Source organism: Alternaria metachromatica (assembly GCF_023757995.1).
Source record: "Alternaria metachromatica strain BMP 0045 chromosome Unknown scaffold_36, whole genome shotgun sequence".
In the NCBI taxonomy this organism is placed as follows: domain Eukaryota; kingdom Fungi; phylum Ascomycota; class Dothideomycetes; order Pleosporales; family Pleosporaceae; genus Alternaria; species Alternaria metachromatica.
Genome location: NW_026055527.1, coordinates 161236 through 179872, shown reverse-complemented (window position 1 = coordinate 179872; position 18637 = coordinate 161236). Strand labels below are relative to the sequence as shown.

Genomic DNA, 18637 nt, shown 5'->3' with positions numbered 1-18637 from the left:
TCACCAACATCGCAAAGAAGCCCCATCTTCCAAAAAAGCTAAGAATGAGTATGATTTCGCTAGTTTCGCTATGCAGTGCAACTGAATGCTTTCGCTCTTTCTAAATGTAATAACACCCAAAAACACCTCCTCAATCAAACAAACAACAAAAACAAAGATAACGCCGCGGTCCAGTTTTCCCATATCCAGTCAATTCGTATCATTAGTTCGTAGCAGGTGTATTGCTGTTGATATCACATCCGTCGTTCCGATTGGCAGCACCTCTGCTCTATTGACTCCTCCAGCGTTCATTACGTTCAGCGGCGTGGTAGTCGTCGCATCTTCAAGACTCGTTCGTGGGGCTGGTGGGATTGGAGAAGTTGGGTGTGGCAGGCGCGGAGTAAGTCTGAGTGATGGGCTCGCAGACGTTGCGGTGGGTCTTCCAGTCGGACTTTTGGCAGTTGCGGTCGCAGTAGTAAGCTGCCTTGCAGCGGGAGCAGCGGCGGCGAGCGGGTTCGCCGGAGCATGTTGTGCACGCTGTTTGCATGTTAGCATCAAGTTCACAGCATGATGAAGTTTGCATCAGGTGAAGTGGTGTTGTAGTGCGAGGCCAGTAAGGCGGCCGGCGATAATTGTGGGATAAAGTGGAGCGCCACATGTGCGCTAATGCAGCCCAGCGAATCAAATCGGGGTTCCTGCATCGCGCCACATGGGAGCTGGAGATAGGAGTCCAAACTTACGTTTGCTGTTGAATGCGCCGTTTAGGCTTTCGGTGCTGGCCATCGGACGCAGGGAATGGAAGAGTTCGGGTCGGTTGAATGCAGGGAGTGGTGAGGTCGTCGCTGGTGGTGTGGCTTGCGATGCGACAGAGCCGTCAGAGGACCGTCTCGGAATGTCTAGTTTGCAAAGTTAGTATGCATCGCAATAACGCTTTCAAAGTCTGCAATTGCAACTTCGAAAAGGACTCCAACATACCACTCTGCGCGCTATCCCTCCGGTCCATTATGGAATGTCGACCAGTGTTCACCGCTCCATTGCCATCGCCAAGACTGGACGTAAACACATTCAAACACACGCTTCGGGGTGGCATTTCCTCTTCTCTTTCTGTTTCGCAACGTCGTTTCCTTTCAAGCAACCGGTCAAGGGCAAGGTGTTCTAGAAAAGAAAGAATTAGGAGAATAGAAGGGATGTCTGGTATTTCAAGCAAAAATGCGGTCGCTGCGCTCCTGCAAAGTTTCGCTGAAAAGCGGTGTGAGGTGTGGAAGCACAGATCGCAAACTAGCCCAGGAACAGGCTAAGGCTTACCGTTCCGCTGAAACGCGCGGTCATGTGTCTCAGCCTTGGGTATCAATTCACCGTATCATCTTGGAGATGGACGTCTTCTCTTGCATCTTCTGTGCATTGTGTGGTTGTTGCAGTGCTTTGGGGCTTGAAAATGGTGGTTGTAGTTCACGTTGCGCGACTGAGTTCCGATCATCGCGGGATCTGCAAAAGAAATCTCCGACTGTCTGGAGCGCGATTGAGTTTGAAAAGCAAGCAGCTCGATGCACATCCCCATTAACGGAAACGGCGAGACCGCCAGTTTGTGGGGTAGTCAGCGGCTGACGGTCCCCGTGGAAGCTTTGCGTGTACATGTCAGCAACAAGCTGATCAGGTATTGAGTGTTCGCTGTTCATCTACAATCAACGCTGGCGCGACAGTAGTTTCTTTTGTCAAACGCAAGGGTGATGCCGGACGCGATGGCGATTGAGGACCCCTATTTCGAGCTCGACACTACTGGCCTGCCTGGAGATCGTCACAACGCCCGCATGCCGCGAAGTCAATTTCAGCTGACCCTGAGCTGCCGTTCACCGTGTTCGTTGTTCTCGAGAACAGGTTTGTGCTGATGAAAGGCCCAGCAACCGGTGAACTTGGTAAGCTTTGCCGCTTACTACGGGAACAAGTCAGCTTCAGATCTGGACAAGATAAGAGAATCGCGAAGTATTGCCGAATTGATCGCCTCTATCGCCAGTATCCAGTCGATTTAGTAAGCGCCACGTCCGAAAGTCAAGTGGTACGTGATGTCGCGCGGATGAAAGGGTGCGCACGTGACTGACCCGCTTCGCGTGGTCCCACAATCTTATCTGGACCCTCCTGCACTTGTCAGTTCAAATGCGGCTAGACGGTGTTATTAATCAGTCAAACCAATACTGCATACTACTCCACACTTTGAGATGCTAACGTACATACACTTGCTAATGTCACGAGGTACGTTGAACGCGAAGACACATGTCAAGGCCAGCTTCTAAGAGCATTGAGTGAGCGAGAGGTCACGCCAGCCGACTGGATTATGGGGCACGCCGGCATTCCGACGATATCCATCGCCTGGTACCTTATCCTCAGCTATGACGGCGACTTGTTGCCTAGTCTCTGGTAACGCAGATTCACCGAGGGCTTGATCCAGACCACGGCAGACCTACTCATATCAGCTGATCACAAATAACGGAAGATGCTTGGGCATGTTAGGAGAATGAAGCAGTGGAAGGATACTCCAGCGACGTGCGCATCGAAGCTTGTTTCCCGTAAGGCAACTGAGACAATTCACAAAAAGCGACGGAGCGTTCCATCCTCCGAAGTACGACATGTGGAGACAAAGATGCCGTAATTCCTAGGCTTCGTAAGACGCCTCTGTGGCGCCAGGGTATGGCGTATTTCTGGACATCGGATGCTAGTGGATTCTGGTCGCCATGCATCGTAGCCTTAGAGGGTCTTGGTGTGGCATGGAAGAGCTTACGAGGTGGGAGAATGACGACTGGAGTTTCTATCGTGTAACTAGCGGCATTGTGTGGCGGTGCAGAGCCGACGAACCGGTGTTTGCGGCTGTCATGATGAGCGACATGGCGCTAGAAGCCATTAAATCTCCGGCCAAGGCCAGTGACTTGATCATGTGCCACTAGAAGATGCCTACAAGCGGGACTGACAGTTTGATGGCTTGCTCCGACATACGGGGCGAGCCGACTGTCGAGTCGCAGTCGGAGTCATAGGAAAGCGCCAAGAGAGACACCGAGAAGTGCCAAACGGGGCACATTTGACTCACCGTTGGCAAAATCGAGCGACAGCCAGGTATGAAACTTGACTATCCAGGGCCCGTCCACGTGTTTCCCGTGATGAAACACTTCCGCTGTATACCGAAGGATACATTGGTAACCAGGGCCTGCTCAGCTCGGTGGGGTGGGCGCGAACTGCTGTACCAGCGCGCCGATAGTGAAAAGAGTCACCAGAGAGCCCAATTGACGAATGACGAGGTGTCAAACTCCGGTCAACCAGAATGAGAAGAGCTAATAGATCGGTGGGTGCGTAGCGCTATGCACGTTGTTCGGCAAGCGTCGAGTAACAGGGTGTCTGATGAGTCTTTTGCAGACACGCAAACAATTTGCATGTTCGGCGCCCTCGACTGGCGCACATTGAAGGGCGTAGACCCTTTAGCACAGCCCTAGGTGAAATGTTGTGGGTCTTGTCGTGGTTGCAACCGCCGGTCTGTAGCATGGCAGCCACGTAGAGTGCAATTTTGCAGCGATTCGCACAGTCGCACAAGGGCTTCAACAGCCACTCTGCGCTGTGCATTAGTTGACAGACGGGTTGCGGGAAGTTGTGGCTATGCGCGAACCTGTGTAGCGGTGAGATTGTGGGAGTGCTGCGCAAATGAGAAATCGATGGTGGGGAGGAAACAAGTCTAGGCCGGATTGGGTGTGGCTGATGCCTCGAGAAACAGGCAGCGACCACCCGCCCACCCCTCAACACCCTGCGAACGCGGCCAGCGACATGAGGCGCAGCGTCGAATAATCAGACCCCATCCACGGAAGCGGCCGACCTCGTTGGAGAGACAGCATAGGTGTTCTCTCTGCCCGACTGGACACGTTGACGGGCGCCAGGAGTCGGTGCGGCGGGTGCTGGCACTGCTGGACCCATCCTCCGACAGCAGTGCGCGAAGCGACAGCTCACCATCGCCAATGACAGCGCCCTCGAGCAGCGGCCGTTGGCGGCCCTCTGACTGACGAAACATGCGTCTAGCGGCGGTTCCCAAGACATCGTCGTCATGCACGGATCGAGAGGAACATTTCAAGTCACCGCCCTCGCTAGCCGGCCATGGCCCCCCCAGTCTGGGCACTAGGAGCAGCTAACCTAGCCCTGCTGATGGGCGCAGGCAACCCTGGCCTAGCTCAGGCTTCCACCCACACCCTGGGCATGCGGCCTCTGTACAGAGACAAGACATATATTCCATGGCACCCGCACCCACCATGGCCCCTCCATTCATACCAACTCACTCCAGACGACGACGACCTGCTATCTACATAACAACCAGTCTTCGCCTTCCCATAACGACCAAAGTCAACCAACGCTTAACAACACCACACCAATATCACCCTCCCACACGGGAGTGACTTCGCTACCATTCCGTACCTTGGCAACAACGTCACAACGGCTTACCCCAAGTCCATTTTGAAGACCTCACCCCCTTCATCGCCCAAGATGCCTTCCGCACGCACAAACCAGCCTACCATCGTTCACTCGCGGCCTTCCACGGCCAAGAAGGAGCGCGTGGTCGGCTTCTACGAGGACCCTGTCGACTCTTTCTCCCGCCCCGTCAACACTGCTGAGAGCTGGGCCGCCTACCACTTCGAGATGCACGCCAGGAAGTGTGCTTACTGCCACAACCCTTACGAAGTCCACCGCAACCACGAGCAGCTCTGCGACGTCGGCCACAGTCTCGCTCAACAGGTCGCTCGCTACATCTACCAGAAGTCCGATGGAGCCACCTACTCAACTGTCGAAGAAGACAACAAGCTCGTCCGTGTAGAGATCCCCGCCGGCTACATCGAGGTCTGCAGCCTCCTCAAGGCCATTGAGCGTAGCATCCGTCACCGATCCCGCAAGCCATTTGTCTCCATGGATCGCAGCTACTACGTTGCCCCCCGCACAGCACCCGCCTCTCCCCGACGAAGCCACTCCGTCAAGGTTGAGCAAGAGCCAAAGACCAAGAAGTCATCATCACGACGCAACAGCGAAATCGTCGACTGGCCACAGCACTCCACCAGCCGGCCGAAGCGTCCAATCGCCGAGATCAGCAACACTCCCAACTCCAAGCGCGGGTCGCTCTACGAGGAGGAAGTGGCTAAGCAGCGCCGGGCTGCTAAGCACTACGCTGTCGAGGTCCGCGAACCATCATCACGCGACATCCGCGAGCACCGGTCGTCTGGCTACTACCGATGAATGATGACTTGAAGACTTTCTTTGCGCCTTACGAACTACGACTTATTGAGTAATACGATACCCACAATACCATCTACGGCTACGAGGCCTAGCGGCCACGCGGTCAACCGATCCGATCCCACCACGACGACATCCGCGGGCGGACGCTGCAAAAGCTCCGCGCCGGTGCGCGCCACCGCCAAACACACGTTCATACATGCTTTATCGCACGCGTTGCTTATGCGTTGCTTATACATGCTATTGGGTGCTGGAGGAACGACGGTGGAATGATACCTGCAAAGGATCACAGTTGCATGCCTCCACCTTTGCGGTGTTTGAGGAGGGAATGGATGATGCGCTCCAGGGTAATGGACCCTGGATGATGCGGAGGAGACTTGGAATGACGTTAATGGGCTGAGACTAGAGGGTCTGGCTAGATAGCTAATAATGGAGACATCTCCTCATCACTCAACATCACTGTGCCATCATGGAGTGACTTTGCCCCATTACCCAAGAATAATACTAACATCATTTCTACAGCAGTCTAGAATGTCTTTGCGACAGATAACTACAAGATGCGCTATCGGAGCGCAAGTCTTGCTCCACACACACAGAATCCCACAGAACCACGCTACTCTGAAACAGTCACACACAAGACATGCTGAACCAACAATGACTCCTACAAGACACACACCTCGGCTGCTCCCCTCTGGCTCCTCCCTTTGTTACGCCTGAGACACGACCAATCAGACCCCAGGGCAGCCAGCAACACCTTGTCTTATCTCCAGCCAAGTTCCGCATCATGTGGCCAGGAATATATTGATCGCCGGCGCCGGATACGAGTGCGTGAACACCCTCTCTAACCAAGATTTCCGCGCGTGTGCGAATTGGACCCTGATGTCTGCCTGGCGTGCGCAAGCACCCTCCCTTATCGCCAGGCGAGGTGAAGTGGGTTTCGATACACCCTCCTGGAGTATCAAAGTGAGACTTGCATTTGCGCAACTGCTAGTGTATACCAAGGTTGCGCAAACATGTCATGCCGTCGCGGTTGATTTCAAATGTGCAATACTGAGCCACAAAGCCACTTTCTTACATACATGACCTCAGCCCCGGAGTGAAACCAGGACGACATCATCGTCAGCTGGACTGGGGCCCTGGTCGGATGTTTCTGATGACAGTCGGGATGCTGGGGGTCGTTTGCCCATGACGTCTTATCAACATGGTTCACGACGGCAGAATTCTGATCTTCGTCAGGGAGGATTCCAAGGTTGCGATGCGGGGCAATGATGGCAGACGTCAGGGTCCAGGCAGGAATCTTGCAATCTCACACGGGACGACGGAAGTCAAGGGTCTGCCAAGTTGGGGGCAGGCGACGGAGGTACCGTGATCGGTGGTGTTCGAGAATACGTCTACTGTGATCGTTGCCTTGGTAGGAGATTACTAAGAGTGGCCTGGATGGCTGGTAGCGATGGAATGTGGTGTTGCGGGGTACTTGCGCTGGACGGCAGCCGGCAGATAGGCAGCGGCCTCGCCGGCTGTGCTCGATCTTCAGCGCCGTCTGCCACAACCAGAACTCAATAGAAATTCTCGCCACTACCAAAAATACAACCCTGAATACAACGGCGATATTGCCACAAGCCGAAAGATCTCAATAGTAGGAGCCTCACGATAATAGCACCTGTCTCGCTTCTTCCCGCGACACGAAGATCGAACGAGAATGTACGAACGTTATTGCGCGTCCGCCGCAGAACGACCGAGTCCCCAATATCGGACGTCACATATCGTCAGCACATGTTTGTCATCGAGCGATGGTGGAAAGAGTAGACTGCAAACCTCAGGAGAGATGGAGAATTGATGAGCTGCACTTCGCACTGTCCAGCCCAAAAGGCCCCGCCAACCCCTCATACTAGCCAGACCTGATAGCGACATCTACAATCCAGAACACTTCTCCATCTTTATTATCGCGCATTGACAACTGTCCCAATATCGCGGCAGCTATCTGTTCTGATCAAGGACGTTCCCGACTGCGCATCCCCAGAGCCCGTGGGTGATGCCGGTAACCGCACTCCAGCCAGCCCCCAGCCCCACCCTGTCTATAATCAGGATGCCATCGTAACTGGCCAGCCCAGCACAACAACGACAGTTCAACGAATGCGCGACTTCATCATGGATAATTGTCGATTGCATATGATATGCATATTCTTATTCTCCAGTGGAGCAGGCCGCGACTCCATTGTCACCGGTCAATATGCAGCTAGCCCTCTAGTCCACGTCGTAGTAGGTGCAGCGTGCATGCACTGCAGCCTCACCGGTCAACCAGAACGAGTACCTGTACGAAACCCACAGCACACGACGGTCTCGAATCAACCATATCATCACAGCTCCTGCATCGACGGAGCTGCCCGTGTCAGTGTTTCAGGACAAAAGCAGTGCGCAAGCTGTATTGCCAGCTCACCAGCTCCCCCGCATTTACCAGGAGCTGCCCTTTGCCCATCCGGCGAGGCTGGTCTTGCTGGCCAACGTGTCTAGCTGGATTCCCGTGTTCGTGTCGACTCACACAGAACAGCGCCAGCGCCAATATTCTCCCTCGTCCGAACCCAACCTCATCCCAACCACCCGATCCGATATGCTTCCCCACAGTCCAATACTTTAGTATTTTCTAATGTAGTCCGGTGCAAATGTCAACGTGTCGACCTCGCTTGCTGGGGTCCTGCCCCCGAGGAGTCATAGCGGCCCTGCCCAACTGTGGACTTTGGTGGTCAATCTTCGCCTGCTATGGGCCCGTAGCCGAGTATTGATGGGTACGTCGCTGAGCTGGACAGGGCTACGCTGGTCGCAGGTACTGGCAGAAAAAGTGTAGGTCATTGGGCAATGGCTTTGTCGTCGAGGCAGGTGTTCGGTGGTCGATGCGTGGTGGTTTGTCGCATGTCCGCGTGTTGCGGGAAGCTATCGTTCGGTGGGTGGTGGTGGGTGAGGCGCAGCACCGCGTTCACAGGGCTGAGCCATCAGATTGTCGTCCAAGGCGTCAAGCCACTGGTTCGATGCATGACCACCGGTCAGAACACCATCGCACCTGATCCCGCGGCTGATGAAAATCGATAGCAAACATACTGCACCGGCGCCCTCCGACACGCATTTGTAATTCGTAAGCCGCAACGCGCCCATCTCCCCATCGCCAAAACGGCAAATGCGACAACCATTCTCAAGACCTCCTCCCTAGGGGCCAAGTCTCGTATTACCGCCTGGTCTCAGGTACCGCCGCCGCGCCAGCGCCAGCCTTATGGCCCCCATCCCATCGCGCCATCGCTTCCTTCCTTCCTCCCGTCGATTGCAAAAATAGCCCCCCGACGTTCATGCGCCGCATGCTGCGCCGCCTCCATGTCTGTTACGACATCAAACATTTTGCTGAGCCAATCGCAACAGCCTTTTCTGCCAGACATGGGTTCGGTTCCTGAGATGTGCGAGGCGCCAGGTACGCGTCGTCAGGGTCGGTTTACTGGGTTAAAGTCGCTGGGGTAGAAGGCGTGGGTGGTATGAGGATGGGGCTGGGAGAATTGGGGGTTAAGACAAGAGAGAGGGTGTGACGACGAAGACATCGATGAGGGGAATGATGTGCGTGGTTGCCTTGAGTGCTGATGTGGACAGATTGACAAGCTTTCGCTGGAGTGGACTCGGATGCTGGCAACGTGCGGGTGCTACCTTGGGCTAGGAAGTTTTTCGCACTTGTTCGATCACCATGCGGGTTCGATCGTCTACCATGCTTTACTGCTGTGCCTGACATGTGAGAAGCGCCACGCTTGATGTCACAGAAGCATGACTGCGCTCAGTGACGGTATAGGCTATGTGAGAAGACCCTGGCGTGCGATGCGCGAAGCTCATACAATCCCACTTGCGGCACTGCAAACGGCGTAGAGGACACCACTGGGCATGCACGATCAATTAATACCTGCATCTAACGTCCAGCATTCAGCCGGCATGATGGCAAGCTGTGATGCCGTACCCTAACCTAGCACCATGTTGTGTTAGAGGCGCTAAGAGATGTTGTATTTGTAATAAGTGCATGTCCACAAGACGTCCTCACTATGAACGGGCAGAGCCCCTTAGACGCGCATTTTCAGGTCTTCGATTACGTTTCAACTCGACGATGCAGAAACGAATGTATTGTGTATATGAAATGTGTGTTGTTCAAGTGAGTGTTGGACGCTTCTCTTTCGAGTGCGTATACCTGAGCGTCTCCTAGTCATGCCATCCCCTGCTAACCCTACAGCATCCTTCCGCAAGCCCTCCTGATTCGTGGCTAGAACCGCGTCTTATACGGCTGATGGTCTTAAGCAGCTTCGTCGACAGTAATGACACCATCGTTGTTCGTGTCGTGCCTTTATCAAGTCAACGCCACATCCAATAGCAATAACAAAAATATTAGCACTTACTCGTTAAACCACTTGACCCAAACCTCACTATCTCCCTCCACCGCCATATACTCCAGATAGCGGTCCAAAGTGATACTGCCCGTACCTTCTGTATCAGCTTCCATGAAAGCTGTCATGGTAGCGTCCGAACGATCAGCCAGGTCGAATGCCTCGGGAAGGTCCCGTTTCCTGTGACGACAGCCGCCTTTGCAGGCGCAGCAGAATATGTTGCATTTTCCGTATCCGCAGCATGGTGTACTTCGAGTGCCATCCGCACATCGGACGTCGTCGTCACCGTTACAGCATGCGGCGGTAGCCAAGGGAAGGAGAGCGGTGAGGCATGCGATCCAGGACAGGGACAACATCGTAACTTTGGGATTTCAGATTGTGATTGGGGTAATGTGGGTATGATAACGATGCTTTTGGTGTGCGGAGTGATTCTGTTCTTTGTGGTGGGAACCAAAGCTCAACGGCGAACGAAGAAATTTATACATCTTTCAGAGTGACAATTGCCGTCATGTTATTATGTTGAAGCGACAAGTCAGTCGCACAGGTAGCCCCACACAACACCTTTTCGTTCAAAGTAAATTGTGTTTAATTTGTTGCTTTGCAGCAACGACCCCAACAGTCAACATGATGGTGCTTCATTTAGGCTGAGTTGTGTTTACTTTATGACATTGCAGCGACGACCTTAAGCAGTCAGCATGATAGTACTTCATCTGCAGTCTTCTATTGGTACCAAATGGGCTGTCGATAGATCTATCCTACCGCCCATTGACCTGCAGTTCTTCTCACATGTCGCAGATTCGACGTTCACTCGTATCATATGAACAGCCTATGTCGTCACTGAGCGGGATACATTGCTTCTCGGAGGTAAGGGAACGTACAGCCCATGCGTTCGGGTGCCGTTGTATACCTAGCAGCTTGCTGGGGGATCGTATTCCTGGTCTCCAGACAGAGAGCTACCACTTCTGCATCGACGCGTTGAGTGCCTTCTAATCTCACTATCGCGATGACTAGTTTGGTAGCTGAGGGGAGGTATTAAATTGGCAATATCAGTATGAAGAGACACAGATTTTAGGCTAAGACAGCTAAGCACTGCGCTCCGCCACTAGCGCTGTCTTAGTATTGCGGCACAGTCTGCGGGCGGGCGGGCCTGTCCGCATGTTCTCCAGGAAACTTTCAATTTACATTCAAATCAGAATCCCGTAGACAGTCGAAATTGAATGCTTCGGTTGCGCTCGTGCATAACATCCAGCGCACAGGGGCAGGCGCACATCGTAATATTTTCGCAAGGGATGAAGGTCTTCTGCCGACGTTGGAAGCCTCAACTTTGGTAGCCACCCGAATAGCCTCAGCCACAAAAATGCAAACGCCGCAGAACCCTGAAGTTTTGAGCAATGACAGCCCGTTCCATGCGCGCTGTCTAAAGACTCGCACCAAGCGGTGCTTTCCCATCAAGCTTAAAGTACCCTGGTTGCAGGTTCTGGAAAACTTGCATCGGGTCATACCTTTGCGATATAGCGCTTAGTCTCGCCATGTTCTCCTCTCCATACCCGGAAACCACAGGCTCATATCCGCTGCTGTACGGCATGTAGTAGTACTCGTTATCGACACCCAGATCCCTAGCCATACCCTTGGACGTCTCAATATAGGACTGGGCAGCCTCCATCATCGCTGTGTCGTCGCTAGACTCGTTCCACGCCATATACACCAAGACATGGAAGAACGGGCCGTTCTCGGGGTACAACCCTAGGGCGTTACCACCTTTCTTTTGCATCGCTTGTAGCGCTGGCTTGGAAAACGCTTGGAATGCAATGTTCACGGAGACGGCAGGCAGACCAGGTGCTACCTCAAAGAATCTGTCGGTCATCTTCTGAATGAGCTCGGCGCTCATTTTGAATGACGCAGACCACATGGAGGTGCGGAAACCAGATGGCATATCGTCGCTTCGGTGTGGCGTCAGATCTTCGAGGGTACTGTTGCTCGTCTTGTCTTGCATGAATGGGATGCTGAGATACTCCCTGGCGATTTCGGGAGGGTTCGAGAGGTCGACTGGGAGGAGGTATTCGAGTTCGGTAAATGCGAGCTGGTAAGTATCGTATGTTGTAAATGACACTACGTGTGCGAGCTTCGTATCTTCTTCGGCATTATTGATGGCGTTCTCAAATGCAGTGATCAATGCGGGAGTGGTGCTGGGGTCGTGGATACGCATCCCACCCCACATGGGTGGTTGTACAATAGTCTCATATTGGAAGGTTGTGACAATACCGAAGTTGTTTCCGCCACCGCGTAGGGCCCAGTATAGATCGGGGTAGCGACTCGGAGACGCGTTGACAATAACGCCAGACGCGGTAACGACTTCGTAGGAAGCGACATTGTCGCAGGCAAGACCGTATTCGTTTGTCAAATCGCTGATGCCTCCACCTAGAGTCAGACCACCAACACCGACTTGTGCGGCCTAGAAGATGTAAGCGCACTTCATGGAGAGTAGCTTGGCGTCCGAATTGAACGTACTCGGCCACCGACTATCGTCAAGTTGTAGGGTGTGAGATACCGGTATGCATCTATCCACCGGTTACCTGGCCCAATAGCGACAGTCTTCTGGTCCGCAGACAGCTTGCGCACGGTGAAGTCTTTCAAGTCGACCGTAATACCTCCATGGATACTGGAAGCACCGGGAAACGCGGCATGCCCACCACTCTTTACCGCAAAGGGGCACTGGGTAAGGCGAGATATCAGTATCAAGGATGACACCTCAAGAGTGGCCTTGGGAGTAAAGGTGCAATACGGCACAACGGCGGCTTGTTGGTTCGACCAGTATTCGGCATTCTGTCCACGGGCAGTCTTTTCTTTACCGAAGACGACTTCGAGCGAGCCACACTGTCGTGGAAGTTAGCTTATGCTGCAGAGAAGCACAGCGCCAAAACTCACTGCGATGGAGCAGCCGCTTAAAGACGATCGGATGGCCAAGCCCGCCAATTCAGGCATTGCGGAAACATTGACCCCATTCTGGATCAGGGCTTCGGTTACATTGAAATCAGGTGCTTCGAACGTATCTTGGGCCGACGCCCCTACCATTACGGCAAGGGTGCCACACATAACCTTCTCAATAAATTTCATGGTGGGGAATGTTGTACAGGACTCCAAAATAGGATGAACGACGAGGCTACCTCGTGCTTTTACATTTGGCCGTTGACCACAGATGTATGTTCATGTACGAGTAAGTAGGCGAAGAAGTCCCTCGGATTAGTAGCCTGCATCTACCGACAGGAGGCTTCTGGCTCACACCTGCGTTCACCGTGGCTCTAGCTAGGCTTTTGTTAGCAAAAGGACATAGCTTCCTTGGATTACACCCAATCGGAGTGCAAGCCTCACTCCGTCGTAAGGGTTGACAGGATGCGAACCGATGCCTAGACAGGCCGGATGAGGGGCTGGGTTCATATGGAGACAAGTGTGAGCTGCCGGCCCTGCATTAGCATACGCTATAGGGTGCATATATTCCGTTTGTAGGATTGCCTCCTCAGCGCTGGTATGGCAAGAGTGGTTGAGTAAATGTGGCTTCCAGGAGGAGATGGGGCACATTGCTGGACTTCAGAGCCGAATGACAAGTCGCTCGTGCGTAGCTGTGTCATCATGGCGATAACTCTCCTGCGCCCAGGAGCAACTGGTTAAGAGGATGAGGGCGAGCGAAGGATTCATATTGGAATGAGATATGTGGAGTGGGCGAGCGGACACGGAAGGTGGGAAAGGCGCGGCTCGTTGGTTGAGGACCGTGCCGCATTGCCAAGGTGGCACGGACACCGGTCATCCGGCTTGTCGGGCTCCGGGTGGTGCGATATTTCAGTTTAAGCATCGCAACAAGACTTAACAACTATAGTCTACAAGCCTAATGTTACGCTGCAGAAGATATTATAGTGTATACTTATAAGCTTATTAATTACTAGTTTACTTAATTTACTTATTACTTTTATTTACTTTAAACTTTAACTAAAATATATTTTACTTATTTTTATACTTTTCTTTAAAATTTATTTATAAGTATATTAATAATTATTTTATTAGTAGTAGTAGTATTATTAGTAAAAACTCTTTTATAAAGTTATTTAAAAGTTTTTAGCTTTATATATATAAAGAGTTTAATAATATTATTAAAAGTATTATTAAAAATAAAGATAATAGTAACTTTATAATAAGTAATTACTTAAAGTAAAAATATATATTTCTAGTTAATAGCTTCTCTATACTTAGTAATATAGCTAAAATACTTTTTATTAAAGAAGTTAATAAGCTTAATTAGCTTATATTTATTAGAGCTAAGTTTTAATAGTATTATATATATATAAAAGTTATATTAAAGTATTTTTAAGTACTTAGATAGAAATAAATATAAAAAAATTAATAGTAGTATAAGTATAAAGATTTTATAATTTTATTTTTTTTAAGTATTAAAGTAGTATATAACTATAATAGTATACTTTAGTTATTAAGTTAAGATTTTTCTAAGTTTTTATAGTTAAGAAATACTAAAGCTTAAGGCTTACTTTAGATACGTAATATAGTCTACGAAAAACTACTCTGTTTAGAGAATTCACGCACTAATCAGGTTATACCTGTTAAGGTCTAGAGCAATGTGACAGTGCGGCCGGATTCACTTCACCCGGCGGGTGGCCCCTTCCGCAGCTTCGGCATGTCACGCACCGACTCCCGCATTGCGAGTGTACTTCCGTGGATGTGCTGCTCTAAACCATTTCCAAATTTTCAAGCGCTTGAGTAGCGAAGCAAGCCCAACTTCTATGAGCGCGCAAAGAAACGACATTAGCGAAGTAAAGCATGTTCGTCGACAATCAAAGCATTGCGCATTATCCTGCAGTTTGCAGAGAAGGGAAAGGCCGCCAAAGGCACCAGGAGACATATACAAAGAGTCACGAATAGCAAGCATTGCAATTTGGCGCGCGCTGTATAGCGCGTGGCGCCTACGATGAACATGGGCGGAACGGAGCGTCTACCACGAGAACTTGGCAGCGGCAGCACCAACAAAGGAACGCTCTTGACGATAACGCCATTTACCGGATCACTGGGGCGTCAATCACTCTTGCCGATGCAGGCATGTCTCAGACATCACAACAAGGAGCCTATAGCCCATATGTAAAATGTCTCAGCCGTGTTGATCTCAGGCGTTGATCATCACATATAGACTGCGCCCCATCACTCGTCTGTCTTTTCATCTCTATTCAACTCGTTTTCACCAACTCGTTTCCTTTTTTTAGATGCTTCAGGTCTTTTTGCACATCTATCACGATGCCAGACGCTCCGCTACCCAACGGCAACAGCGAGGGCATCAAGAAATCCAGTAACTCGTTCTCGCAGACGACCGTACTTACGGTTGGCTACGTCGCCGTATCTGTTGTCTTGGTGGTCATGATAGCTCGGATAGTGCTCCTTGTGCTGCGGCCGAAGAGGTTTGTAGCGGAAGACTACTGCGTCTTTTTAGCATACGCTTTCTTCGTTTCTCAATGCGCACTATACATTGCGATTGCGCCATTGTCAGACCGCGTCGTGGCAGTCCAAGAGGGAAGAGCGCCATATTATCCGGAACTGATCGATGAAGGTTTCTTGCTGGGAAGGCTGTACTTCCCCGCTCTTATCATCTTCTGGATAATACTTTGGCTGGTTAAGTTTAGCCTGCTGTTCCTGTATAGAAAGCTTCTGGTAGGAGTGCCAAGTGTCTACAACAAGATCTGGTGGTTCATCGTGGTGTTTTGTGCCATTGTAAGTCCCCGTACAGCTTCGACCCTGATGCTACCTGCGCTCAAAGGGATCGATAGACTCAAGTAGGGAACTACGTCTGCTATATCGAATCCTGCGAGACTTTAAAAGGGTTCTTCAACGGTGGCTGTCACGACAGGGTGCGTCAGTTCATGAGTGTCTGGTATTCTTTCGCTGCTGACACGCTGACCAACATCATGAGTACGTGCGAGCACACAATACATATACCATTCAGAGCTTCATCTGATCAACGCTCTTTACAGTCATTGCGTTTCCCATGCATCTGACGTGGAATCTTCAATTGCCACGAGGACAAAAGATTGGGTGGGTCATAAGCCGAGTTGACGTTCAGTATGCACTGCTGATACCCTCGCAGTATGTGTCTCCGCCCTCAAACTTCAAAAAACACAGCGGAGTTTGAGCCATTCAATGCTTGATGTTGCCAATCATAATGTATGATACCCTGGAAGCTGACAGACGGGCTAGGCATCAATGCGCTTTTCGCTAGTGCTGTTCTTTGCATCATGATATCTACACTCCGAGCCGCCCAAATTACCGCAAACACGATCAATACAGATGCCGACACAGACGGAACATGGCTCGCAGTTTGGGGCATGGCTGAGTGCGCCGTTGGTACGTCCGCTGTCCTTCATTCCACGATTTGGTTGAGCATGACTGGAAACTACCGATGGCAATGTCGCTAACCAGATCGACAGCCGTAGTCATCGGTCTAACCCCATCATTTGCTGTCCTGGTTCGCGCAGGCCGAAACGCAATAAGAAGACCTGATGCGGATGAGCAAGAAGTCCAACTCACTACCATTGGTGGCTCGGGTGGATCGGGGAACCGCAAGGAGAACCCATCAGAGACGTGGCTAGCGATGGATGATAGTAGGGAAGAGCTTGCGACAGCACATGACGCGGCGTCCGTAACCACAAGTGTACACCTTGAAGAAGGTAGCCTTGGCCTCAGACGGTAGGATTATAAGAGTGTCCGGCATGTACTATGATCTTTCAGTCTCGAGTGAAAGGAGGTTGATCGAAGAATGTCTTATGGTGCACATGCTATATCCCAGAATTTAGGTACATGGAGCCAGTAGTTGAAAGGTCGCGTCCTCAGCATACGTCTTACCTTGATGTATGAGTGAGTAGGCAAAAAGTCCGCATGCACTGATATTGTGCGAACGACTCCAATGCGGGCTTCCGGTCGTGCATTAGTACGCGTTGAAGGAGGTCCCGATCCCACTCATAGGATCGCTTCCCCGGCTCTGGTAGTTTGATAGCCGCTGGCCACGTTCACAGCGCCCGACGGATGACGAAGGTACACTGGTGCCTCCCGCGCGATGAACTTCTGGTACGCTTCCGAGACATAATGGCTATGGAATTCCTGTGAAGCAGCCAAGGAATCATGCAAGTCGAACGAGTGATTGATGTAGAGATGAGTTGAGTGGGGCGCGCGAGCAGACACGGCAGGTGCGACCTCGAATGGGCGCGTCGGCTGAGGCCCGTGCCGCTTTGCCAAGGTGGCCCCGTCCTCGCGCGCATCATTGCAGTTTTCCCCCTTCAGGACTCAATCAAAACATCGTTCTTTGCGACGCGCCCGCAAGGTACTGGACTGTAAAACAAGCATCCTTATCGACAGGGTAAAACGGCGAAGCACATAAGGCAGGTCACGGGTCGGGGCTTTGCGCGCACGCGGCGGCACTATGCTAGCACTCCTTACCTTCGCGGATGCATTCTTCCGCGGCATGAGCAAGTCACATTGTCGCGTCTGGACTATGGCTCTGCAACTCTATTGCACATACCGCTCTGGTAGCAGTGTCCAGATAGCTAACGGGACAGCATTAAGAGAGAGTTCTGCGATATTTCGGACACCTCCAGAATTGCCAACGGCCGCTCCTAACATCTCTCTAGACATCAAGCGCTCACGACCCTAGCATCTTGCCGTAACGATGCCACTTGTCGACGAGCCAAGACAATTTCACCAGCAATGACGAACAGAATGTATCGTGGTGTGGTGTACACAACACAGCGCCTTTGATGAGCGCGGGCGGTACGGAGCGTCTGTCGACCAAGCTGGGCACCAACACCAAGAAAGATTGCCTGGATCACTAATCACCTACCGGAACACCGGACCATCGATCGGCCTCACTGCTACAATCAGAACCTAAGTTGAATACCAAGAAGCCCGCACCCAATGTTTGAAGTCACATGATCGATCTAGCTTACGACCTCGCAAAGTGCACAGCGTGAACGTCGCGTATATGCGTCCTAGACATAAGCAACACGTATCAAGATTCAGATCAACATCTTCCATTGGATACCTTCTCTTCGCAGGATGGCGCTACATAGCTCAAGCCGACGATGGCCAGCAACCTAATCTTTACATCTGCTAGCCGAAGGTTCATGTCAAATAAGGCACACAACGTCGCTTAGCTATCTATATGCACTCTGCCGGGCGTAACAGGGACGCAACATGAACAACCACTCGTAAAGCTTCAATTTCCACAAGCTCGTCGCCGGATGCCGATTTACCGTGCAATAAGTATGCGACGGCAATGTTCGAGGCTCGATCGGGAGGGTGATGTACATGGACAGCAAGGCTTACAGCGAGATAAGGCATGTAAGCAGGATATGACAGAAAGTAACAATGGTACCGTACCACTCATTCATCTTTCCGCTAAACGTGGGATGCACGAGGAGTATTGATTTTGGCATGCGAGGGAATAGCAAGCTGTATCCAGTCCTGGAGTGACAAGATATGCCAGCGTTCGCTGAGATGTGCTATAAAAGACGGACGAGGAAGCTATGAAGGGAATACACACAGCAACTCAACCTCGGTGAACTCCAAGCATCGACTTCTTTACCCTACTCAATTTGCGTACACCATGTCTGCCATGGAGGGGACGTCGTCAGACATGGGTGAGAGCACGGATGTCTCTACACCCATCGACAATCATCCCACATCTAAATTCGTCACAAGCCCATCAAGGGCCGCAAAGAAGATCCTGTACCATGCCCACACCTTGGTCCTCTTCACGTGCGACAACCTAAAAGACGTGGTCATCCCTCCCGCAGTTTTCGGCGTGCTCGCCACTCTTTCCGGCCCGGCTTTGGATCTACCATCCCAAGACGGTCTCGCGGTGTTGCGAAGAGTACCAACAACGTTGACATGGCTTTGGCTGATGTTGTTGCCATGCTGCCTGCAAAATCAGTGTCATGAATCCTCACTCCAAGAAGACGCAATCAACA

The 18637-nt window shown here is 51.6% G+C and overlaps 2 protein-coding genes across 2 annotated transcripts; one reads left to right on the top strand and one right to left on the bottom strand.

Annotated features, from left to right (window-relative positions):
• Positions 1-4488: 4488 nt before the first annotated feature.
• On the top strand, positions 4489-5229 carry J4E83_009775 (uncharacterized protein; the record flags this gene model as incomplete). Its single annotated transcript, XM_049336660.1, has 1 exon — positions 4489-5229. The coding sequence occupies one exon, from the start codon at positions 4489-4491 to the stop codon at positions 5227-5229; it is 741 nt and encodes a 246-aa protein (XP_049184242.1).
• Positions 5230-11043: 5814 nt separating this feature from the next.
• J4E83_009774 (uncharacterized protein) lies at positions 11044-12740 on the bottom strand (the record flags this gene model as incomplete). The annotated part of the gene is made up of 3 exons (XM_049336659.1): positions 11044-12078; positions 12135-12500; positions 12552-12740. The coding sequence occupies 3 exons, from the start codon at positions 12738-12740 to the stop codon at positions 11044-11046; spliced, it is 1590 nt and encodes a 529-aa protein (XP_049184241.1).
• Positions 12741-18637: the final 5897 nt, after the last annotated feature.